Consider the following 23,684-nt stretch of genomic DNA (forward strand, 5'->3'; position numbering starts at 1 on the left):
ACAACCAAGAAAGGTTAAGGAAAATGAGATGAAATAGAGTGTTTAGAAATTCTAGGCTGCCCAATAAAAGTGGAAACAGACATTAGACGCCATGGACCATAGTGGGGAACACAAATGGTTTGGGGAGTCAGTGAAAAACAGTTCTGACATGTTTGGATGCCAAAGATTTTTAAAGTTGATCTCTTTTGGCCTGGTAAGATTTTATGCATTTTTGTCGTTCCAGTCCAGAGGTCTAAGGATTAGTGGACGTTTCTGCCAGCCTGGAACTCATGTGGTGAAAAGAACATATGCATGTGACAGTGAAAGGGTGAATACATAAAGGCTTCTTTTCAAGAAAATGATAAAAAATTAATTATCACTGTAATCTGGGACCAGTGCTTCAAAATAATGTTAAATTAATACTTAAAATTTTCCATTTACATATCCTAAATATGGCCATTTTCATTTCAGTTGATTTTTAAAAATGCTAACTAGCTTTCAGAATGCTTAACCAGGTAGGGTTTAACTACCCAGAAGAGTGGGACTTGAGCCCTATTCTAAATTGATCTATGTGGGGAACTAGCTCTTCATTTAAAAAAAAAAAATAAAAAAGGATTAGAAGCTATTTGGATATCTGATGCTAATTTTATATGGAACTAATGAACAAACTAATTCATATAAGTTTTTTTATATGTTTTAAAATAAATCTATAATTTTATTGATAAGAAGGAAAACATGTTTATCAGAATAGCTCAGAAGCAAGCAATGGAAATAAGTGTGAACACAAGAGTACTTTCTGTTTTTAGCATTAGTTAAATATTTGCCTTGAAGCCAACACAGTACTAGTTGGATGATAGGATAGTAAGTTCTATTAATGATGGACTTTTCATTATCATAGATATGCTTTTGCAATTTTCCTAGATTTCTGCTCCAGGGTCATATGGTAAGTCAATAGTAGTTATAAACCTCTCAGCGTTGTGATCAATACCTTTGGCTGACGTAATCTAGACCTCTGGTGTAATTTACAACAAAGGACAGTTTGGGCAAGCCTCTGTTTTATTACCTTCAATTCACCAACTGAAATATTTCACTGGTTTATGACTGAAGTTATTTCCAATTTTTGATAGATAGGGAACTGAGATAGTCTTGAAGAAAAATGTCAAGTATGAAATGGAAAAACACTTTGTGGAATTAAAAGCAATAAGCATTTCTTCCTTTGGGGCATAGTGTCTGCATACCTATCTCCTGAAACTGTCTAAAGCACCACAGGAGTGCATCCTACTGGGTCTGTGTAGTCAGCCATGTATGTCTAGTCATCCAGATGGATTAGAATATTAATGAAGTATTCCTTATCTTCCAAACACACCCCACATAACATAAAACACCATATAACAATACTGCACGTAGTCTACTTTTCCTGAGTCTGAATAATGATTAACCACCCATTTGAGCAAAGTAAGGAACAGTCATACTCTCTAGACATGAATACTGAGAATTGGGATTCCTGCAATTTGTGCCTTCCTGCAACCTTCCTGTAATTTAGATAGGTTGTTTTTTTCCATGTCTGTTGTTAATTGTAGGTCTGAAGGCTAAACAAGAAAAAAGGAAACTAGTCATTGAAGAAGTAATTAAAGAAATAGTAGAGAGTCTGGAGAAACAAGAAGGAACAGAGGTAGTCTTTGGGTGAACCGTACCAAGAGGAAAGAAGCCACCATCTTGTCACTGTTTTGTCCTGCTTCTCAACCCCCACCTGTATTGCAGGATCAATACTCAAGGACGAGACAGAACCACAGCTTTAATTCTACTATATAAAACTGGTACGAGGTGATGGATGGGGTAAGAATTTGTATTTAAGCATCTATACGGTTCTTCCGGAGAAGGCAATGGCACCCCACTCCAGTACTCTTGCCTGGAGAATCCCATGGGCGGAGGAGCCTGGTGGGCTGCAGTCCATGGGGTCGCGAAGAGTCGGACACAACTGAGCGACTTCACTTTCACTTTTCTCTCTCATGCATTGGAGAAGGAAATGGCAACCCACTCCAGTGTTCTTGCCTGGAGAGTCCCAGGGACCGGAGCCTGGTGGGCTGCCGTCTATGGGGTCGCACAGAGTCGGACACGACTGAAGCGACAGCAGCAGCAAGGTTCTTTCAGGCTTAATTTCCCTTTCATCAACTACAGGCTACATTTACATGGGCTTTTATTGAAGATGATAGTAATACTATCACAAATGCTGAGCAACTATGGTGTCTAGGTGAACTTTACACACTATCTTTAGTCTCTACACAACTTGCACAGTACGTAGGATTAACCTGTGTGACAGACGAAGAAGCTTAGATTGACAGAGGTTCAGTATTTCCTCAAAATAAGTCAGAGCTTGATTTTTCTGCTTTATGAAGAAGCTTCACTTGGTATGTTTAGTCTGTGATGCCCTCCCTGATTTCAAACTGTTTCACAAAGCTACAGTAATCAAAGAAATATGGTATTGGCATTAAAACTAGACACATAGATCAATGGAACTGAACAAGAAATCCCAGAAATAAACCCACACATACGTGGTTGGTCAATTTTCAACAAAGGCACCAGAATATTCATGGAGAAGGGACAATCTTCTCAATAAATGGTGTTGGGAAACTTGGACAGACCTACACAAAAGAATGAAACTGGACCACTATGTTATACCATTCACAAAAATCAACTCAAAATGGATTAAAGACTTGAATGTAAGACCTGAAAACATAAAACTCCTAGAAGAAAACATAGGTAGTAAGCTCCTTGATGTAAATCTTGGCAATAACTGTTTTGAGTCTGACACCAAAAGTGAAGGCAACAAAAGCAAAAATAAGCAAGTGGGACTATATAAAATTTAAAAGTTTCTGCACAGCAAAGGATACCATCAACAAAAGGGAAAGTCAAACTACTGAATGGGAGAAAATGTCCTCAGATCCAAAATATATAAGGAACTCTCAGCAAAATAATAATCCAATTAAAAATTAGGCAGAATATCTGAATAGACATTTTTCCAAAGATGATATATAGATGGTCAACATGTACATGAAAATATGCTCAACATCACCAATCATTAGGGTAATGCAAATCAAAACCCCAATGACATGTCAGCTCACACCTGTTAGGATGGCTATTTATCAAAAAGACAAGAGGGGGAAAAGGCAAGAGAAAACAAATGCTGATGAGGATGTTGAGAACAAGGAACCCTTGTGCCCTACTGGGAATGTAACTTAATGCAGCCACTACAGAGAATAGTATGGGAGTTCCTAAAAAAAATTAAAAAGATAAAACTTGCATACAATCCAACAACTCCACTTTTGGACATTTATCTGAAGAAAACGAAAATTCTAACTCAAAAAAGATATATGCACTCTCATGTTCACTGCAGCATTATTTATAATAGCCAAGGCATGGAAACAATCTAAATATCTATTGGTGGGATGAATGGACAAAGAAAATTACATATATATAGATATAGTGTTACATGTTAGTCACTCAGTCGTGTTTGATGCTTTGTGACTTATGAACTGTAGCCTGCCAGGCTCCTCTGTCCATGGAATTCTCTAGGCAAGAATGCTAGAGTAGGTTGCCATTTCCTTCTCCAGGGAATCTTCGAGACCCAGGGATTGAACCTGGGTGTCCTGCATTGCAGGCAGATTCTTTACCATTTGAGTCACCAGGGAAGCCCATATAAAATTTATCCATAAAAAGAAGGAAATCTTGCCATTTGCTACAACCTGTATGGACCTTGATGACACTGTGCTAAGTAAAATAAGTCAGACTCACTTATATGTGGAATCTAAAAGGAACAAACCGTCAAAACACCCAAAACCAAATCACAAGATAACCCCACAAAAAATGCTCATAGATACAGAAAACAGATTGGTGATAGCCAGAGGGGATAAAACAGAGAAACAGGCCAAGGGGTCAAAAGCTATAAACTCCCAGTATAGACTATGAAGCCTCTTCAAGATGGTTTACAGATCTAAGAAAACACAATTCTAATAGTCACTGTGTAATATTGTCTCTTCAATTAAATTTCTTGGGGTGGGAGAGTGTTTATTTGTATTCCCATTACCTAGTTGGCCTGACATATATAGATGTGCATGAAATATTTGAATGAATTAAAAATTAATTTCTTTTACATGTTACTTTTTTTCCTTAACTAAACTGGGTAAATTAACAAAGCAAGATGCCAGCAATTAAACATTTAATGTACTTGTACAGGTTTTCTATCTCTTCAACATATTTCTCTAAGGAGGTGACCTCTTGTGTAGGTCAGAGAGCAAAAACATAATTGATGCCTACACTGTGGAATAAAAAAATCTTGTGACAATTAAAAATTCAGAGCACCCAGCAAAACTCTACAAAGGGATATCTTTTTATCCCTCTCTCCCTAGAAAGGTTCTCTTCCAACCCCCATGCTGGTGATTCACCAAATATCATGGGACTTGCATATGCAACTTTGTTATCTGTGGTGGCTTAAAGTGACTGACTGAGGACAAGAAAATCCTGTTTCAGTTGAGCAACTGTTTGAAAATCTGCTAAGTGCCAGATACTTGGGATGTAAGGATGACAAGTTCTCTTTCGGGGCTATGTGGTCTGACAACGTCCTATGGAAATGCATCTCTTGGCAGAGAAGGAGTCTGACTGGGTATGGGCATTAAATTATATCACTAAAGAATCAGCCCCCACCACACTTTGTAGGCACTGGTTTAAACCTGGACCTTTTTCTTTAAAAAAAAAAAAAACAGATTGCCCCAAGACTTAGATGACTGAAATTTCACCTCTGAATTCCTTTACCATTACAACAATACTCACAGATAAAACCTGAAGATAGTTTCGCTAGTCCCTGGGGACACCTGAAGAGTGGGAACTCTCAATGAAAAGTGAGGTTTTACAGAGCGTTAAGAAGTTCTCTCTCCTCCAACACCCAACTGGGTATCTCTGTGCCAACTGCAGGTTGTAGTTCCATTGTCATATCTTCTGGTACAAGGATGCACCTTGCTGGAGAAGAGCATCAAGCTGAAGGAGGGACCAGGTGCTCTGGCAGCTCAAAGACTGTTAGGGAAATGCTAGGAAATGCAGCAGGTCAGGGGAAACACCGTTAAGAAAGGCAGAGACTTCCTGAAACTTAGGGATGCAAATTCTTTTAGGTAAGGATGCATTAACTTGTGGAGAAGGCAATGGCGATCCACTCCAGCACTCTTGCCTGGAAAATCCCATGGACGGAGGAGCCTGGTGGGCTGCAGTCCAATGGGGTCTCTAAGAGTCGGACATGACTGAGCGACTTCACTTTCACTTTTCACTTTCCTGTGTAGGAGAAGGAAATGGCAGCCCACTCCAGTGTTCTTGCCTGGAGAATCCCAGGGACGGGAGCCTGGTGGGCTGCCGTCTATGGGGTCGCACAGAGTTGGACACAACTGAGGCAGCTTAGCAGCAGCAGCAGCAGCAGCAGCAGCAGCAGCATTAACTTGACTAACAACACTCTTCTAATGGATGACTTGATGTAGCCAGGGGAAATCAATCTTAGGCTTCCCCTGTCCTTATGTAAATGGGCAGGTAATCAAGCATGACTAACAATAACCAACTTTCAGTATACAAGACGATACATCACTTTAATTGTATGATTTATCCGAACAACAACTATTAACATACAAAGTACCATTCAGCTCAACTGCAGGTATAGGCAGTGACAAGTATCTAATTCTTAGAAGAATCACTTAACTCCCATAGTCTGTCCAGACATATTAACCAAAGGACACGTTTATAAATAGCAAACATGAAATTCACATTGTAGCTTTTTCAAGCATATATACAGGTGTGCAGTCTTGTTGATGAGTTGTTTCCATAAGCTCTATTCTTGATGTATTCATTCTCCTGACATTAGTAGAAACGGTTTTTTTTTCTGCAGAGCAGATTTTTTTCTTCTTCATCCATTATTTACAATATTCTATAATTAGTATCACTCTATACACTTCTGAAATAATAATATTTGAACTGGAATATCTCTGCAGTACAATTCCTTGGGTCTTCTGGTAAGTTCCACCACTGTCAAAGAACTTTCAGTTGTAATCACTGTCTCACAAAAAGAGCTTAACTCTACTATTGGGTTTTAGCTCAACTCTACTATAAACACACCCTCTTTATAGCTTGCTGTGTTAACCCTTGGCTTCAAGTCCTGGTGACGTAATGAGGGTGGGGAGTTCTGGCAGTCAGTACATTTCCTTATCACTTATTCACAGCCATTTAAAATCATGCTGTTATTAATCCAAGTTCGACATACCTTTTCTGAAATGTTCACAGTGCAGTATTTTTGTGGCCTAACAAAAGTTTTCTCACATCATTAAAAATAAACCTTTTTATAAAAATATAATACTTTAAATGTTTACATCAACAAAACCAGTTTGAGTATCCTGTGCCACATGCATTATACAGTAGTAAGCACAAAATCCCACAGAACAAAACATCACAAAAGTCCTGACCAGAGTAACTGTTCATCCAGGCGAAATGGTCAGAACTTTCAATCAACATATTTTTTTTCCCTAAAATATGTTTTGCGTAATAACACATAATGTTCTAATACAAAACTGGATTCCCCTGATTTGGTTGTTTCCAATTGTTTGTGGGGTGGAAAGCTGCCACCTGACAAAGAGGCTGATATTTCCAGTCCATTGATTCTTTCCAAGGCTCTACATATAAGCCATGATAGGAACCAACAATGCTTTTAGTCAGAGGTATTCTGCTTTAAAAACATGCTGAGTTACCTTTAAAAACAACCGTCATCACAAATTACTTGTTTTATTTTCAGAGTTGTCATTAAAAAAAAGACAAAACTTCTAAGTGTCCACATCCAGATTAGCAAAGTATCATTCTTAAACAGTTGATTTTTAAATGGCAAATATTTCATTGTGACTAAGCTATTTTATGAAAACCTTAATGTTGTTTATGTACAATATGTAAATATTCCTATAAAGTTATAAACATATTTCATGTCCTGCTGTTTTGAAATGTTGACTGTATTGATTATGGATAGTTCTCCAATAAAAGGAATGTGTAGACAAAAATTTAAAAGGGAATGTCTACCTAATGGGCAAATGACAACATCGGTAATAAAAAAATGTGTTTTTCATACAACACATAAGTTCTTTGAAACATTTTAATTCTAAATGAGTGGTTTGGTCCCAGGGCTGCCATGCTCTGTTGGGACATTACCATTTCTTTTGAATTTTCTGTCATTAAGAAGTCTTCAAAATGCATTGCTTCAGTTCCCCATATGAAATCAAGTGGGATCTTGATTTTAAAAAATTTCAACCCAGCATTTGGGTTTTGGCCTGAATGTGACAGAAGCATTATCACAGCTGCAGGATTGCTGTTGGTTACTGGCCTGCGAGACCAAGCTGCTTGCTCTGATGCTTTGTCAGATGAGAAATTCTGTAGAATCCAGTCATTTTAATAACAATATAAGGTCCTGTAATAGTGCAATCTTGGCAAAAGCAAAAAGTACCTGGTGGCCTTTCAGTGGCCAGGCAGTGAAAAGAACGTTGGACAAAGGGTGGACTGTTGTTCAGGCAGTTCAGTGAGGCTTCTCAGAAGGGGACTCGGCGGCACAGGTGCCTCCATCCATCATGTGTCATCATCATCCTCGCCACTGACATTCTCTTGTGATGACAACAGAGAAGGATATGGGGCAACACATCTGACGTTCACGTAAGTAGCATTCACATGGACATAGTGCTCCCCAATGAAAGCGGAGAATATCGCGGCTATCCTGGAGACCAGTTCAGAAAAGGATGGGCGCAATTCAGCTTTAGGGTGCCAGCATTTCAGCATCACTTCATACCTGTTTCAAAAAGGATACAATGCTGTGAGGACTCTGAAGGCAAGCACTTCTGCAAAAGTAAAGAACATAAGAGCTATAGAAGATGCTGCTGGAATTCTTACTTACAAGGGATCTGGGCAGTATTCAGGTTGTAGGAGCCTTCTTCCTTGCAACAAGTAAACTGTTATGTCAAAGGTGTTGACGTCAGGATAAGGTGGTGCTCCTCTTGTCATCAGTTCCCAGAGGAGCACGCCAAAGGACCACTGGTCAAACAAGGGAAGGGAGAATCCAGGTAAGGGAAGAGTGGCCGCACAAATATGAAAGGTGATCAGCAGATCTTCATGATAAAACTTGGTTTAGTATTCAATACTATTGCTGTTTTAGGCAAAGTTTTCTTTGAAGACAATTAGTAACTTATACGTTTATGACTTGTTTAAGCCAGAATTAGAATTTAGATTACAAGTAAATGTAAAGTTTTCAAAAAGGATGCCTGAAGTCCACATGAGGATTACAATTTCATCAGTAGTTAGCACAGTGCATTTTCCAAGCTCTTTCCTATAGAGTCAAAGCATTAACATGTTTCTATCCTTCTTTATTCAATGGCTTCATTACAGTTTTAGACTATTAGTAAAAAAAGAGAAGACAAGGCTTCCAAAATTTAAATCTGTGGGATTTCCAAATGAACGGAAACACTCCTTAAGAAATGTAACCATATCTAAAATTTAATGTTAAAAGGTCTAAGTCAGTAAAAGTAAAAATCTATATTAAAAATCAGAAGTAATAAGACTGTTTAGCATCAAGGCTCTTGAATGAAAATGAATTTCAATAAAATAACTATATTTTGAAAATGTTATAGGAGGAAATTAATATAAAACAGCTGTAACAGTACTTTATAGGATGATCACAAGGACACAGAGAGGTTGACTGATTTGCTAAAAATTCCTCAATAAATCTGAATTCACACAGGGATAAACATTTCAGAGTTCATGACTCTTGGGTTTTGCTTGGTCTACCAAACTTCACTAGATACGCAGTTTCTTGATTTAGAGCACTCTCCTTGGAATAGATCAGGTCATGCATGTTATCTCACCCTGGACATGTGCCAAGGTGAGAATGACACAGTGAGAGTAAGTCAACATGTGTGGGTCACCCCCCGGGCAGAGGACCCAGGAAGTCAGTTCTCTCACAACACTTCCAAGACACTTGCACACAGCAGCACATGGGGGCAGAAATGGGGCCCTGAGGAAAAAGAAGCTTGGAGGGGAAAGATAATACAGCGCAGACATGAAGAGCAGGAAAACATAAAACTGAGATGCAAGTGTGGCTCATAACTCAGCAAGGAGACTAAAGCACGTGTTTCTGAAAGGAAGCAAGCAGGTAGACATTGTAGTTGTTGATACAAATCTCCATGAATGACTTTTTCCTTTCGCCCAAGTTCAAGAATGCTTTAAGGCCACTGACTTCCTTGATCCAAATAGAGAAAACAAACTCCTTGGGTGGGTGGGTCGGGGGAGGCGGGGCAGGGTACTAGATACATTTGCTGTCTTCTGGAGCCTTTCAAAGTTTTCAAAGCCTCAAAATCTTCTGAGTCACTTCTGATGACACCACTGTGTTAAGTCCCAGAATTTGCGTTAGAATTAAATCAATTTAACAAGTATCTATTTACCCTTGAGGGCTTCCCACGAGGCGTGGCACTAGAGGTAAAGAACTGGCCTGCCGATGCAGGAGACATACACAGGTTCAGTCCCTTCGTTGGGAAGATTCCCTGGAGAAGGAAATGGCAACCCACTCCAGTATTCTTGCCTGGAGAATCCCATGGACAGAGGAGCCTGGCGGGCTACAGTCCATAGGGTCACAAAGAGTTGGATACGACAAACGTGACTTAGCACACACTGACCTTTGATGATGCATAGGTAGGTTACTGTCCAAGTTACTGGACAGGCCCTGAGGCTGATTTAACAGGGTTAAGAGAATCATGCAATTAGTTATGTAATTAACTGTCACGCAGAACAATAAGATCTAATAACTGCAATATAGAGCAACTGTAGAAAAGAGGTACAGATGTTGTGAAAAGGCAAAGGGATAATAGTGGGGTAACTAAGAGAGGCTTCAGGAAGAAAGTGACAGTATAGTGGGTCCTGAGGAACAGCGAGTGTTTGTTCTGTAGATACATGTATTGTGAGGGCAGAAAGAGTATTCTGGATGAAGGCAGTGGGCCCAGGGGTAAAGGGTAAGACACTCAAACATGTTTTTTTGAACCATAAGGACAACAGGTCACTCTGCTTGATGTGTGGAGCAGATGAAGGGATGAAGGACAGATAAGGTTGAAAGGGGACCGTGTTTTTGAATAAGGTTGAAAGGGGACTGTGTTTTTGAATGTTAATCATGGGTTAAACTGAAATCAATGGGACGTGACTGGGGTTGAGCTCCAGGAGATTCCATCTGTAAACACTGCTTTAAACAAACAGGGGAAGCTCATCCACAATACAGAGACCAGTTAGGACACTTTTGAACGGGGCAGGTGAGGGCTGCTACTGAATACTGGCAACATGGAACCTTATGACTGAACTCTCTCTCTCCCGGGAGAGACTAAACTCTGCTGGGAGAGCGAACTCTCTAATTTGCTCTCCCGAATTAGAGCCGTGGGAGAGAGCATGTGTCATCAAATGAGCTTGGCAGGGGTGGGCATCATGCCTTTTAAAAAAAGATTGTCTTATTTAATCCTTATAACAAGTCTGTAATGTATTTGATTTTGTAGATGTTTCAAGAATGAGGAACTGAAGTTCTGAGAGGCTAACTACTAGTGTGTGATCGACCCTATGGACTGTAGCCCACCAGGCTCCTCCGTCCATGGGATTCTCCAGGCAAGAGTACTGGAGTGGGGTGCCATTGCCTTCTCCGAGTGTGTGATCAGGTCTCCCCCACTGACAGCCTAGGTTATAGGAGGTCTGGAGGCAAATTTGCAAAAACAAGGGAGAAGAGTTGGATAAATTTAGTCCTGTAAGGAATTATAGTGAAAGTTGCTCAGTAGTATTCAACTCTTTGGGACCCTAAGCACTATACAGTCCATGGAGTTCTCCAGGCCAGAATACTGGAGTGGGTAGCCTTTCCCTTCTCTCTCTAGGGGATCATCCCAACCCAGGGATTGAACCCAGGTCTCCCACATTGCAGGTGGATTCTTTACCCAGCTGAGCCACCAGGGAAACCCAAGGAATTGTAGGACTTAGACAACTGGTATCAGAGGAGGATTAGAGAAATCATGGGATAGGAGAGGTGAGAGGAAGGCAGTTTCATCAACAGTCTGGATTCCAAACTCCCCTTAACAGCTTGGACTGACTGGATGGTAGGGGGTGGGGAAGTGAAGGAAGAGACTGATACTGACCAAGAAGAGAGAGTAGGGGTGGGGCATGTGAGGGAGGGATACAGAAGGAGAGAGAGAGAGACAAAGGGGTTGGGGAGGTGTATGATGCCTGTGCATTGATGGAAGCAAGTCAGTTTTAGCTTCAAGACAGGAGAGCACAGTCATTCATGCTTATTGTGTGAATGATCAAGGCTTTCTGAATATCTGAGCACCAGCAGTGAGCTCATCTGAAGAATCTCTGCCTAATTTTACTAAAGACAAAGCTGAAAGCAGTTATTAGAGGTAAGAGACTGTTATAAGCTATAAAAAGTGACAGGCACATTGCTGCAGCAATCAAATAATAGATAAAGCCAAATTTGAGCATTCAAAAAAGCAATTATCCTTCAATAAAAAATAAATTAAAAAAGTAAACTGAGATATAATACCCTTATAAAAAAGCATAACTGATTTAAAAATGGATTAATTGATAAAATTTAGCAACTGGTAGGTTGATAATCTTTTCAGTAAAACTGAAAACTTCTGCTCTTTGAAAGATACAATTAAAAATGCAAGCCACAGACTAAAAAGTATTATTTGTAAGAACACATATCTGATAACATGTACCTATAACCAGAATACATAATGAACTCTTAAAAATAAAATAAAAAATAACCCAGTTTTAAAAACACTAGAAAATAGAATACATATGATCCAGCAAGCCTACTTATGTGAAATAAACCAGTTACAAAAAGACAAATACTATATGATTCCACTTATAATGAAGTATCTAAAATAGTCAAACTCTTAGAAAGTAGAATGGTGGTTGCCAGAGATGCTGGGGGAGGGAGAAATGGGGAGCTGTTCAGTGGATATAGAGTTTCAGTTTTGCAAGTTCTAGAAATCAGTTGCATAGCACTGTGCACATAGTCAACTGTACTGTACAATACACTTAAAATGGTTAAGACAGTAAACTTTATGTTTTTTATCATAATAAAAAAAGAATAACCGTGGATACATCGATACTATTGATCCTCTCAAATGCATTATGCTATGTGAAGGAGACAGACTCAAAGGCTATCTACTGTATGATTCCATTTATAGAACATTCCAGAAAAGGTAAAACTACAGAGAGAAAATGGACCAGTGGTTTCCAGGTTTTAGGGTTAGGGCAGGTTATACCATCAAGAGGTGTAAGGAAATTTTCTGGGATGATAGAGCTGTTTCATATCCTGGTTGTGGTGTCATACAACTGATGCAATCTTTAAAACCTAAAGAACTGCACAATTGAAAGGATGAGGAGTTGGTATATTGCACAATGGTGATACCATTAATAGAAATAAAGAAGTGAGGCATTGACAGTTGGCAGGAAAGAACTAGACTTTGAACTCAGTAAATGTGTGTTGCTGATGAAAACATCTAGTAAGAGAGATGCAAAGGTGACTGTTGATGGGAATGGTTGAAACTGTTGAGGGAGGCTGACCCCTTAAGACCAAAATCCTGGGGGACAGTTGTATGTAAGCTGTGAGAGAAGAAAGAGAAGCTGTCAAGGTAAAGAAAACGCAGTCTAAAAGCAGGGGGAAAACAGGATGGTACAGTGGCCCTGAAAACAAAGGAGAAGGAAATTTCAAGAGAAGGACAGCTGACGATATTAAATGCAGCAGAATGATGAAGCAGGATGAGAAAGCCAGTTGGTTGAACGAAGTCAGTACTGACTTCAGTGAAAGCACTTGTACTAAGCACAAACACTATGCAATACTGGATATGAGTAATTACATGTATAGAAGATACTTCAGTTGTTGGAAAGGGTTTCAAGGGTATTCAGATTTTAGCTGAACTGCATCTGGGCATTTGTGAGAAAGTAGACCGTTCTACAAAGAGGCAAGTTTTTGTCTGTAGGTCTCAACGTAATACAATTTATTACAGGTGCTTGGATATGTTCCATGTCAAGATTCAGAAGATTGTGCTGTCCTAGAAATGAAAACCTTATGCAAATGTATAAATCCATCAATAAACATCCAATCAATAACAATTTGTCAAAGCAGCATGGTATGGCCTACTCAGGTTCACCCTTTATATAGTGCAGTATAGAGTCTTTCAATGAGAGGGAGAAAGACACAGCACTTTGAATCTATAGAAGCCTGTGTAAATTTCCTAAGCATCTGAGTGACAGTTGTTTCACAAGAAGTGCTGAACTCCTTGCTGTGCATGTGTATTTTTGTGGAGATAGTGGTGAGTGGTACAGGACCATCAAAAAGCTCAGAATCCCAACTCTTGCCTTGAGCATCCAAAATTTTATCAGACTTGTCTTAATAACTTTGCTTAGGTATGATTTATATGTCATAAAATTTGCCACCTGTAAGTATATAGTCAATGATATTTATATATAGTAGTGCAGCTATCATCACAATTCAGTTTTAGATCAATTCCAACATCCCAGAAACTTCCCTCATGCCTGTTGGTAGTCAATCTTTGCTTCTACCCTCAGCTCCAGGCAACCACTGATCTGTTTTCTGTCTCAATTTTTTGCCCCTTTCTAGAAATTTCATATAAATGGAATTACTCAATGTGTAATAATTTTGAGTCTGCCTTCTTTCACCTGACATAATGTTTTTGAGGTTTATCCACATTGTAGCATGCATCAGTGGTTCTTTCTCATTACTGAACAGCATTATTCTGTTGTATAGTTATACCATGCTTTACATCCCCATTTCCCAGTTGATGGACATCAAAATTGCTCCTGGTTTTTTGACTACTATGAATAACACTGCTGTGAGCATTCATGAGCAAGTCTTTGTGTGGGCATATGTTTTCATGTGCTTATTAGCTAGGTATTCATACATCTCCTTGGTAAAATGTCTATTCAAATCTTCTGCCTATTTTTAAAAAATGGGTTATTTTGTCTTCTTATTGAGTTCTAAGAGTTGGTTCTCCTTCCTAGCGGTAGTCAAGTCTAGATGAAATGTACATGCTTTCAGGATGGGTTAATTCTCCTTACCTGATGCCTTTACCTGTCACCATCACTAATGTTTTCTCAGCCTACCTCTCTAGCACCTTTTTATTTCCTCTTTTTCACAATCTTTCAGGCTAAAAATCCAAATAAGCTCTAGCATGGACTATCACATCTACTTAACCACCAATCTTAACCACCCTGAAGTCCCATTCCTCCACTATGTCCTATGATATATGTGTTCACTGAAAACAGGCTCTCAGTCACCCTCAGCTTATTCTCTAATGACTCCTCCACTTCCTCAGGAACTGAAACTCTGCTTTCACTTAAAGACCACAACGTCTTCAAAACTCTTCCCAATAGAGGCCACACCTCTCTCTCTTGCTGACTCTCAGGGAGGAGGGTAGACAACTTCTCACCTCCCAAAGCCGAACGCAGATCCCCATCCCTTGTTATATCTTAATAGCTGCCAATCCTTTCTCTTTTGCAATCTATGTCCTCCATTAATGCTATTTTCTTCCCATCTTGTTTGCTAATGTCACTAGTTAATGCTTTTCTTGTTTTTGGTTGTTATCCTCAAGGACTGAGACATTGCTGTTTTCCTATCTCCACATATCATAATCCTCTTGATTTATGAAAGGCAAATAGAATATTCCATTTAACACCCAGGTTCCTCTGCACACTCCAGACCAAATCATTCAGGTTCCAAGACCCTTCTTGTGCTCTGAGTAGCAGGAGCCTCTGCTGACCACATCCCATTTCTTCATGACACTTTTTCTTCCTCTGGGTCTCCCACCTCTCTGCTTTTCTCCTTCATGGCATGTATGTAGGTTCCTCTGAATAATTGTATTGGAGTCTCAAAAGTCTATTTCCAGCCATGACCTCTGCTATGGACTGAATTGTGCACCATCCTTTTCAAAATTCATATGTTGAAACTCTAACCCCCAGTGTGATGGTATTTAAAGGGGGAGCCTTTGGGAGAAAATTAGGTTTATATGAGGTCATGAGGATGGGATTAGTGTCCTTATAAGACGAGACCCAAAGAGCTTACTCTTGCTCTCTCCCCAGCACAAGGCATAGTGAGAAGGTGACCATGTGCTTGCATCACCAGAATTTGACCACACTGGAATCCCCATTTCCCACTTTCAGCCACTAGAACTGTGAAAAGTAAATGTCTGCTGTGTAAGCCACCCAGTGTATGGTGTTCAGACAACCAAACTGTTTGTACAAGCTGCAGATCCACACTTCCAGGTGCATGAAAGACACTTCTGCCTGTGTGTCCTACTCCCAAGTCAAACTCAGCATGCGCAAGGCACGATTGATATTTTTCCTCTGAAACTGGCTTTTGTGCCTCTATCTCACATAATTGTAACTGCACTAGTATACAACTTCGCTCAGCTATGACTTTCATCAATTTCTTGCTAAATACTGTTGTTTCTATCTCTGACATGCCTTCTCTTCCATCTTTTCTGTTTTCACAGTATGTTATTTCATATTCTACCTCTCACTTTGTCTTCCTGTGTCTACTCCTCTCAAAACATTTTACAGAACGAAGAAAGGCTATAGTGTAATCTGATTACATTTTAATGTTTCCACATGGCCAGAGAATAAATTCCAGACTCCCTGGTTTGCTTTCCAAGGATCTCTATGATCTACTATGAAAATATTTTTCTCAATTTATTCTTGTAACTTCCCTCTGTGCCTGCTATTTTTGCCAAATCACCACTGCTTATTGTTTGCTTAGAACTTTAAAGAAGTGTATACTTTTCTGCCCCTTTATCTCACCTGGACTGGCATTTTTTATTTCACTGTCCATTCCGTCATCCTTACTTTAAAGCCCATTTCAAGAATCACCTTCTCCACCAGGTGAAAGGGCACTATGGTAGATTTGGCTGCCCAGGTGAGTGTCTTCCCCACCCTCAGAGCTCTGTTGCACGCCCTCAGATGCTTGTTCTGTGAGAGGAGGATGACCTTTGCAGATAAAGGGGGGCTAGGCAAAGGGATAATGTCTTCCCTGCTAGATATGCCTCAGGGACAGCTTCCAGGTTTCTCTAGGTAGAATTTTTCTGCCCTTGAGTTACGAGTGACTAGATTAATCCCAGTCTACTTTGTGTGAGTTAGTGATGAACAGGCTCCCCTCTCCTGCTGAACAAAGCTCCTGGAGGGCAGGGCTTACACCCGGTTCCCAAGGACCTAACATGCTGTTCTGCTGGACATTTATTCAAACATTTTTTGAATAAATGAATGAATTTATGAGGCCATAGTATGGGTAGTTGTTAGATAATCAAGTCCGTTTTTACTTATTAAAAAAGCTGAAATAATGGTGGTGAAGATTTCTCTTAAAAAAAAAAATTAAGTTCCTATAAAATTACTAAAAAAGTTGGGTATGAAAGTAAAGAGGAGGTTGAGGTGATGAATACATTACCACATCTGACTTGGTGGTAAATTTCTGAGTCTGCAGGCTTTCTAAAGCCATCCATTTCACTGGCAGTTTTGCACCTGTTTTGTTGTGTACGCTATAGTATTCCTTATCATACACGTCTCTGGCAAGACCAAAATCAGCAACCTTGACGGTGAATTTTTCATCCAGCCTACAGAAAAAACAAAAATTATTACCAGTGGCTAAAAGAGAATAATTTACAGTGATTCTGGATCTCTACTGATTAGAACAAGCAGCTTCAGTATTTGAAATTCATAATTTCTGCAGGAAGGGCTTCATCTGGCCTGTATTGACTAGTGCTAAATCACAATGGAATCCTTGAATAAAAATGCTTGACATTTACATTTCAAATTCAACAGGCCAAGGGAAGAGATTGTGAATGATGTGGCATAAGAAAATCTTTTTTGCTTTAATGTAGATCTGGAGAAGTAGCAAAATTGGCCACCCTCCCAGCTTTCTTTGGTTGCTAAATTGAGTATGCCAACTGACTACCCAAAGCAATCAGTCATTACCACTTGTCAACTTATTAGCAATACTTAGTTTTATGGGGGAGATATGACAGGGGACTGTTATTTCATTTTTTCCTTCTCAAAGGGCTAGGCTAGTACATACAATTCTTTTTATCAGTGAGGTAATAGAGAAAACAGATACACAGTAAAGCATCTAGGAAAATATCAAGGTTCCAGGAAAATCAATTCTTCTATCTGAGGCTATGTATCCTTTGTTTAAGATGGCTTTTATGTTGTCACATTGACCAAAACCAAGGTAGAAAATTAATAGCACAGTTCTTTCATTCACACATACCATTAAGTCATGAATCAGTGCTACGGAAGGGAAAGCACTGAATCAATTACAAACTGTTGACTGTTGTATTATACAGCCCAGGCAGCCAGACACAAATAAACCTCTTTGTATATTCATTCTCAAATACCATTTTTGGTAGGGTTTCTGCAGGCTGACTTCAAATCCACTCTTGGGAAGTTACAAGATGTTGGTATTTGTGTTACCAGCCCCTCTCTGTTTCACTGTAAAATGCTGCAGATCGAATTGTCCCTTCCAAACACTAATGCAGTGTGAAACCACAACACTGGGGGCTATGGGCGGGAAGGAAAAAGAAAAGCTAGAGCGCACAACAGCTGTTTAAGACCCCCCTCTGGAGAATTCCTTTTAAATTCTGTTTGATAAAGCCTGAAAGCCCCACCTACATACCCAGTGCTTACACATCGATTTAGAACTGTGACGAAAATAAAGGACTTTTACATGAGAAGAGAAAACATCCTCACTAGCCTTGAAGAGTGGGCAACAGGTTCCTCCCTGTCACTTAATTTGGACTGCAGGCACAGAGATTCTTATACTTACATACAGTTTCTTGCAGCCAAGTCTCTGTGGACAAACTTTTTGCTTGCAAGATATTCCATGCCTTTGGCTACTTGAAGACCAAAGCCAATAAGATCTTTTACAGTTGGGTTCTGTAATCAAAGAGAATTGGAAACCCATAAACTAATAAGCATTTACTGTTCTAGCTATGGTTTTAGAATTCTGAAATATTGATAAGAATTACCTTATCAGTTTCTTATCAACAGCAAAGAATTACCTATTTCAAATAATAATTTGTTTCCTGTTGATAATCATCATTTACTTAGTATATGTTATTTGCAAAATACCATGTTAGAGGTTTTTTATAAATTTTGGGTAATCCTTATACCCTCACTTCTGTCCATTTTCCAGATGGGGAACTGGAGTTGTTTTAAAATGTGGAGTTTATTATTATTCAGGTATGGTACAGCCAGCAGATGGGAACAAAGGCCATCAAAAAGACTGTTACTCACAATTCCCAAGAGGAGGAGGCATGGCATGTCATGCAAGGCCACACAGGGAAGCACCAGGGTTGGTTAGGAGGCAGAGGAAACAAGGGGAAAGAGCCTTTATGGTGATTTCTGTGGGAAGGAACGGGTGAGGCAGAGGAAGCAGCTTAGAATCAGCTGGTTTGAATAATTTCAGTGGGTCTGGGGTGTAAGGACTGGCTCTAGAAGTCTGGTAACTGGTCTTGAAGTGATGAGGGCAGGTAGATGGTGGCTCAGGGTATTGGCACCCTTTAAAGGAGGTGGTTGGGGTATGGGCTCTGGAGTGGTTGGTTTAGTGATGAAAGGCATGCTCTCTGAAGGTGAGCTGCTTAATACCTCTGGGAATTTGCCAGTCCTGTGGGAAGTGGGGAAAGCAGTCCTTCCAGGGTCAGCAGGTCTCCAGAAATACATGGTTAATACAAGAAGCTTTGAGAGAAATAAATCACTCTAAACCTCTAAGATGGTAAGTTGTGGAGTTAGGATTTTAGCCTATATCTGTTAAGACTCCAAAGCTTATGCTGTAGTGAAATCAATCATATTAGATGCCCTCCTACTGGTACTGAAGCAACAGTGGCCTGAACCCACACAGAAAATAGGAGATCTCATTCTCCGTATGTTCAACCCACAAACTTGGAAGGACAGCATAATGGCTTTAGTAACTATAAGAACTGTATCTGAAGTCACCCAGATGTCACTGCAGTACCTGGTCATCAGGAACAGGATAACTCTTCTTCAGCAGCCACAGTGAAGTTTGTGAGCTAAAGAGGCAGCCAGTGGGGACCCTATAAGGAGGGCTACAGCCTCCCTTAATGCACCCAGCATGTAGAGAGGCCATTTCCTGTGTTTTTGGCCTCTCTTTAAGATATATCTGTTAGTGGTTGTAATAAGTACAGACTCCTTGGACTATAAAGGCAATGGTACTTTGTAAGGTAAATTCACCTTATTTGCAAAAATTCAGAGCTACAGAGTATTCTCTTTTGACTGAATGCAAAATATTTCTTTACTATCCTAGAGCTCATTTCTCTAAGAATCTGATCCCATGTTTATGAAGTTGTTTTGATCAAGAGTAAAGCTACTCCATAACGTCTAAAGAGGTCTGTTCACAGAAGCCAAAAAGCAGCCTGGGGCCATCTGTGACTTCAGTTCTGGAGACTTCTTCTTCCCTCCCTACTCCTGGTCTAGCCATTGTTTGCTCAGCCTTTTTGGAACTAGCATAAATGTCACTAACAAAACTGTCATTTGGAAACATCTAAGAATCTCTTTTGTAACCCTGAACTCATTCATTTAGCAGATATCTCCTGAAAGTCTATGTACTTAACTCTATTTTAGGTGTTGGAGCCACAGTAGTGAACAATATACACACAAAATTACCTACCCTCATGTACTTGTACTCTAATAAGATATGTGTGTATGCGTTTGTATATACACACATACATACATATACACAACTATCATTTATTTATTACCTAGCAGAGTACTGTTCAATAGAAATATGAGACAAGCCACATATGTAGTTGAAATTTTTCTAGTAGTCTCATTAAATAATTAAAAAGAAACAAGCAAAAATTATTTTCACAGTATGTTTTTCAACCCACATATCCAAAATAATATCATTTTAACATGTAATCAGTATAAACAATTACTGACGAGATATTTTACCTTCTTTTTTTTTATACTAAATATTGAAAACCTGGGATGTATTCTACACTTACAGCAAATCTCAATTTATACTAGTCACATTTCATGTGTGGCTTATGGCCACAGTTTTGGACAATTTAGGCCTCAGTATCATATGAGGGTGTGATGGATAAAAACAAAGCAGGGGAGACGAGAAAGAAAGAAGGCATGAGAGTGCCGTGGTCAGCTGCAATTTTAGACAAGTTGGGGAAGCTTTATTTTGAAGATGACATTAGGGCAGAAAGCTGAAATTAATAACCAAGTGAGACATGTGGATATTTTGGAGAAGAGCAGTCTAGGTAGAGAGACTAAGAAGTGCAAAGGTCCTGAGGTGGAAGAGTGGGCAGCAACTTTGAAGAATAGTGAGATTCATTCATAATTAATTTTCAATGTATTTCCTTCTAAGGTTAAAACTGCCTTTGGGCTGAGGCTCATTCTGGCTCTACGTCTCCTGTGCGGTGCTTTTTGTGGTGTATAGTAGGCATTGAAAGATGTGTACCTGTCTGGGGGATGGCAGAGCAAGGCTGCCTGCAGGGCAGGTAAGAATCACTGTCCCCAGAAACCCTTCTACGTTTCACTATCTTCCCACTAGGACAGAGGATTTTGAGAAACCAGAGAACTGAATGGGCCTCTGTCCATTTGAACGGTGTCAATGTTTCACATGGGTTTCTTTGGCTAAAAATTTTAAAAAGGTTCAAAATAGCACATTTTGGAAGGCTGGCTGGCTTAAGGCTAGTTCATGAGTTAGTAAGCTTGGCAATATACTTACATGAGTCTCATTTCTAATGAAATTTCGAAGATCCCCGTGTTTCATGTATGGTAGGACCACCAGTGGAGACCCCTCACTTCGAAGGCAGATTCCCAAAAGCGAGAGAACATTGGGATGACTAAAATCTTTCATGATGATTCCCTCAGTCAGAAATTGGGAAACTTCTCCTATGTCAGTGATTCCTGAGAAGGCCAGCAGTGGAGACATTAACTTCATTACAGGGACAATGATTACTTCATCAGGTTCAGGGAGAGAAGCACAGAATATAAAACCACTGGACTACATCTTGCCCTGATGCCTCATCCTCAGAGTGCTTTTTACAATACAACTGAGTGAATGATGTCACCTGTGCTGCACTTTTGAGTGACCACCTGCCCTTGTTTTTGAAAGAGTCTAGCACGGCATGGGTTGGCAAACTTTTCTGTAAAGGACAAGATAGTAAATATTTTTGGCTTTTTAAGCCACATGGTCTCTGTTGCAAATACATAACTCTTGCCATTGCAGTGCAAAGGCAGCCACTAGTGGCTGAGTCTTGAAAAACTGTTTACAAAAACAGGCAGCAGGCCATAGTTTTCCAGTCCCTGGACTAGTAGGATCTGAAGACCAAATGTTGCCTATGCTATCTAAGTAGACTCTTTTGTTATAATAGTTTCCAAATAGAGATCCCAAGGGCCTGATATTAGTCAGCACTAATGAAGAGTTAACAACCTTTAATTTATTAATCTGATTAGTATCAGTGTCAGTGATGATACTCTTTTACAAATGGAGTGCATTCCAAGACCTGGACATCCATCTGGACTAAATAGAGATCAACATACACCAGGGACAGAGAAAGATTTCTTGGCAATAGGACTTCTTACTACAACTGGCAGTAGTGCTCTTTACTGAGGCAAATTTATTGACAATTATACTTAATCCATCACAGTTTGTAGTTAGATTTCATATAAATTGTTGCTTTAATTATCTTGTGGTTAGACTTCCAACAAAATGAACCATACAGAACACTGCTCAGCATGCAGATTTATGTTCAAAAAGGCTGAAATATTTCTGTTGATAACATATCTTGTAGGAAAACCTTTCACATATGCATTGAAAACATTAGTTCCAATATACATTTGTAATGTATCTTGTTAACATTTTTTTAGGCTGCCTCAAACTATGAGCAGAAACTTAGAAATGGGGGTAGAAAAGGCAACCACACTGACTTGACATGTGAGACCTGTCAGCAAAGGTGAAGCCAGGCAAACTCTACTATGAGGAGTACAGTGGGTTGTACAAGATAGTAATTCATGCCATAATTATGGCTCTGGGTCATTAACACAGTCTTAGTTTATGTTTGGAAGCATTCCATATTTCTTCTCTCTTTTTTTAAACAGGAAAAAATTCAAACAAAGTTTAATGACACACATACATGGGAAAGACCCAGGAAAACTGAGTAACTCTAGCATTCCCTGCTTCTTAAAGAGTATGCATTCCATTTTAAGCAGATTTTTCTCAACAGTAAATAATACTAAAAATACATATATTCTAGCATTAAAAGGGGGTAAGTATCACTTGCTAAGGAAGTTCATTTAATTAACGGATTATCTCATTCATCAAAAATGTGGATAAATGAGGTATTACCACATTTATAATTTTTCAATTTTCTGCTGTTTTCTCTTGTTTGACTTATTTCATTTTTTATCTTTTTGATGGAAGTTGTGGTTAAAGAAATAATTATAGTAATGCCTCTGGGTACAATGAGTCATTACTACTATATGTGCCAAAATGCTTCCAATAGTTTCCATAAATGTCACTTGCAAAACAAATATTGTAAGCCAAACATATTTAAATGATACTTAGGCTCATCCAAGAATCTCATTTCTCTTTCATTCTTACTTATGAGAGCTCTGAGGGATAATTTCTGAGGAAATATTTCAATAAGAATTTCGATCAAACATTTCAGGATTAGATCCATCGTTCCAGCTAGTTACTGATTTTTCCACAAGGGAAAGTGTAAATTAACATTTTATTATGCACTGTTTATTAGTCTGCAACCACAGAAGTGTACTCCACTGTTAAATAAAAGACAACTTACTATTCAAGGATTTCACAGCACAGTGAATTTTCTTATCATCGTTGTCCAACAAAGTTCCATGATATACACAACCAAAATGTCCTACGTGATAGAGGGAACTTGGTTAGTGCTGCATTAGTTTTATTTGTTTAATATTATTTATTAAGCTTTTCATGATCTTCATTTCTTTTTTGTTTCCTACATGGCAAAAAAGTACATTGTTTCTTATGCTTTTGATTAACAGTACCACTACTTGTGTGTGTTTGTAAAATATGTAGATATATTTTACCCAAAGATAAAAGCAATATGATTATTTAACACATGGTAAAATATTTAGGTGATATAATTGTTATTAGAGGTTAAGATAATAAAGTATTCAATAACAGTGGAACCAGTGAAAACAGGAGTAACATCTGCCTCATATAAGGAATATTATTATTAAGGATCAAAAAATATCTTTTAAATATAAAAACAAAGTTTTATCCACATGAAGAACTACAATAAAATAAGCTCTCTATATTCCAATAAACTGAAATGAAATAAAAATGTCACCATTAGAAATAAGATGAGCATTATAGAATAAGGATTTTCCCCATTAGTCACTGGTTAATATGTAATCCAGGCTGGCAGAAACTGAAAGACAATGGCCTGAATGAAGCAAATTCACTCTGAGTCATTTCAGCCAGTTCTCTCTGGTTTCAGCCACATCACTTTCCCAATGGTAGCCTTTCATCCAGTGGCAGTAATTTTCCCCAGAGGTGCCAAATGTCTGATAGCTGTGTAAGTCATTAAGAAATTCATCCA

At 39.0% G+C, this 23,684-nt stretch overlaps 1 protein-coding gene across 11 annotated transcripts in view; it reads right to left on the minus strand.

The window, feature by feature from the left end:
- Positions 1 to 5,576: 5,576 nt before the first annotated feature.
- MET (MET proto-oncogene, receptor tyrosine kinase) overlaps positions 5,577 to 23,684 on the minus strand; it is a 116,892-nt gene continuing 98,784 nt past the window's right edge. For 10 of the 11 annotated variants that reach the window (XM_060414395.1, XM_042248298.2, XM_060414391.1 and 7 more), the window contains 6 exons: positions 22,902 to 22,982; positions 20,825 to 21,006; positions 17,894 to 18,003; positions 16,520 to 16,685; positions 7,934 to 8,070; positions 5,577 to 7,828 (listed from right to left, as the gene is read on the minus strand). In XM_060414395.1, coding sequence (XP_060270378.1) covers positions 7,612 to 7,828; positions 7,934 to 8,070; positions 16,520 to 16,685; positions 17,894 to 18,003; positions 20,825 to 21,006; positions 22,902 to 22,982 — 893 coding nt within the window. In that variant the 3' untranslated portion in view covers positions 5,577 to 7,611. The remainder of the gene's footprint in view (positions 7,829 to 7,933; positions 8,071 to 16,519; positions 16,686 to 17,893; positions 18,004 to 20,824; positions 21,007 to 22,901; positions 22,983 to 23,684) is intronic. The other variant, NM_001111071.1, reaches the window with a different exon arrangement.

Source organism: Ovis aries, chromosome 4 (genome assembly GCF_016772045.2).
Source record: "Ovis aries strain OAR_USU_Benz2616 breed Rambouillet chromosome 4, ARS-UI_Ramb_v3.0, whole genome shotgun sequence".
Lineage (NCBI taxonomy): Eukaryota > Metazoa > Chordata > Mammalia > Artiodactyla > Bovidae > Ovis > Ovis aries.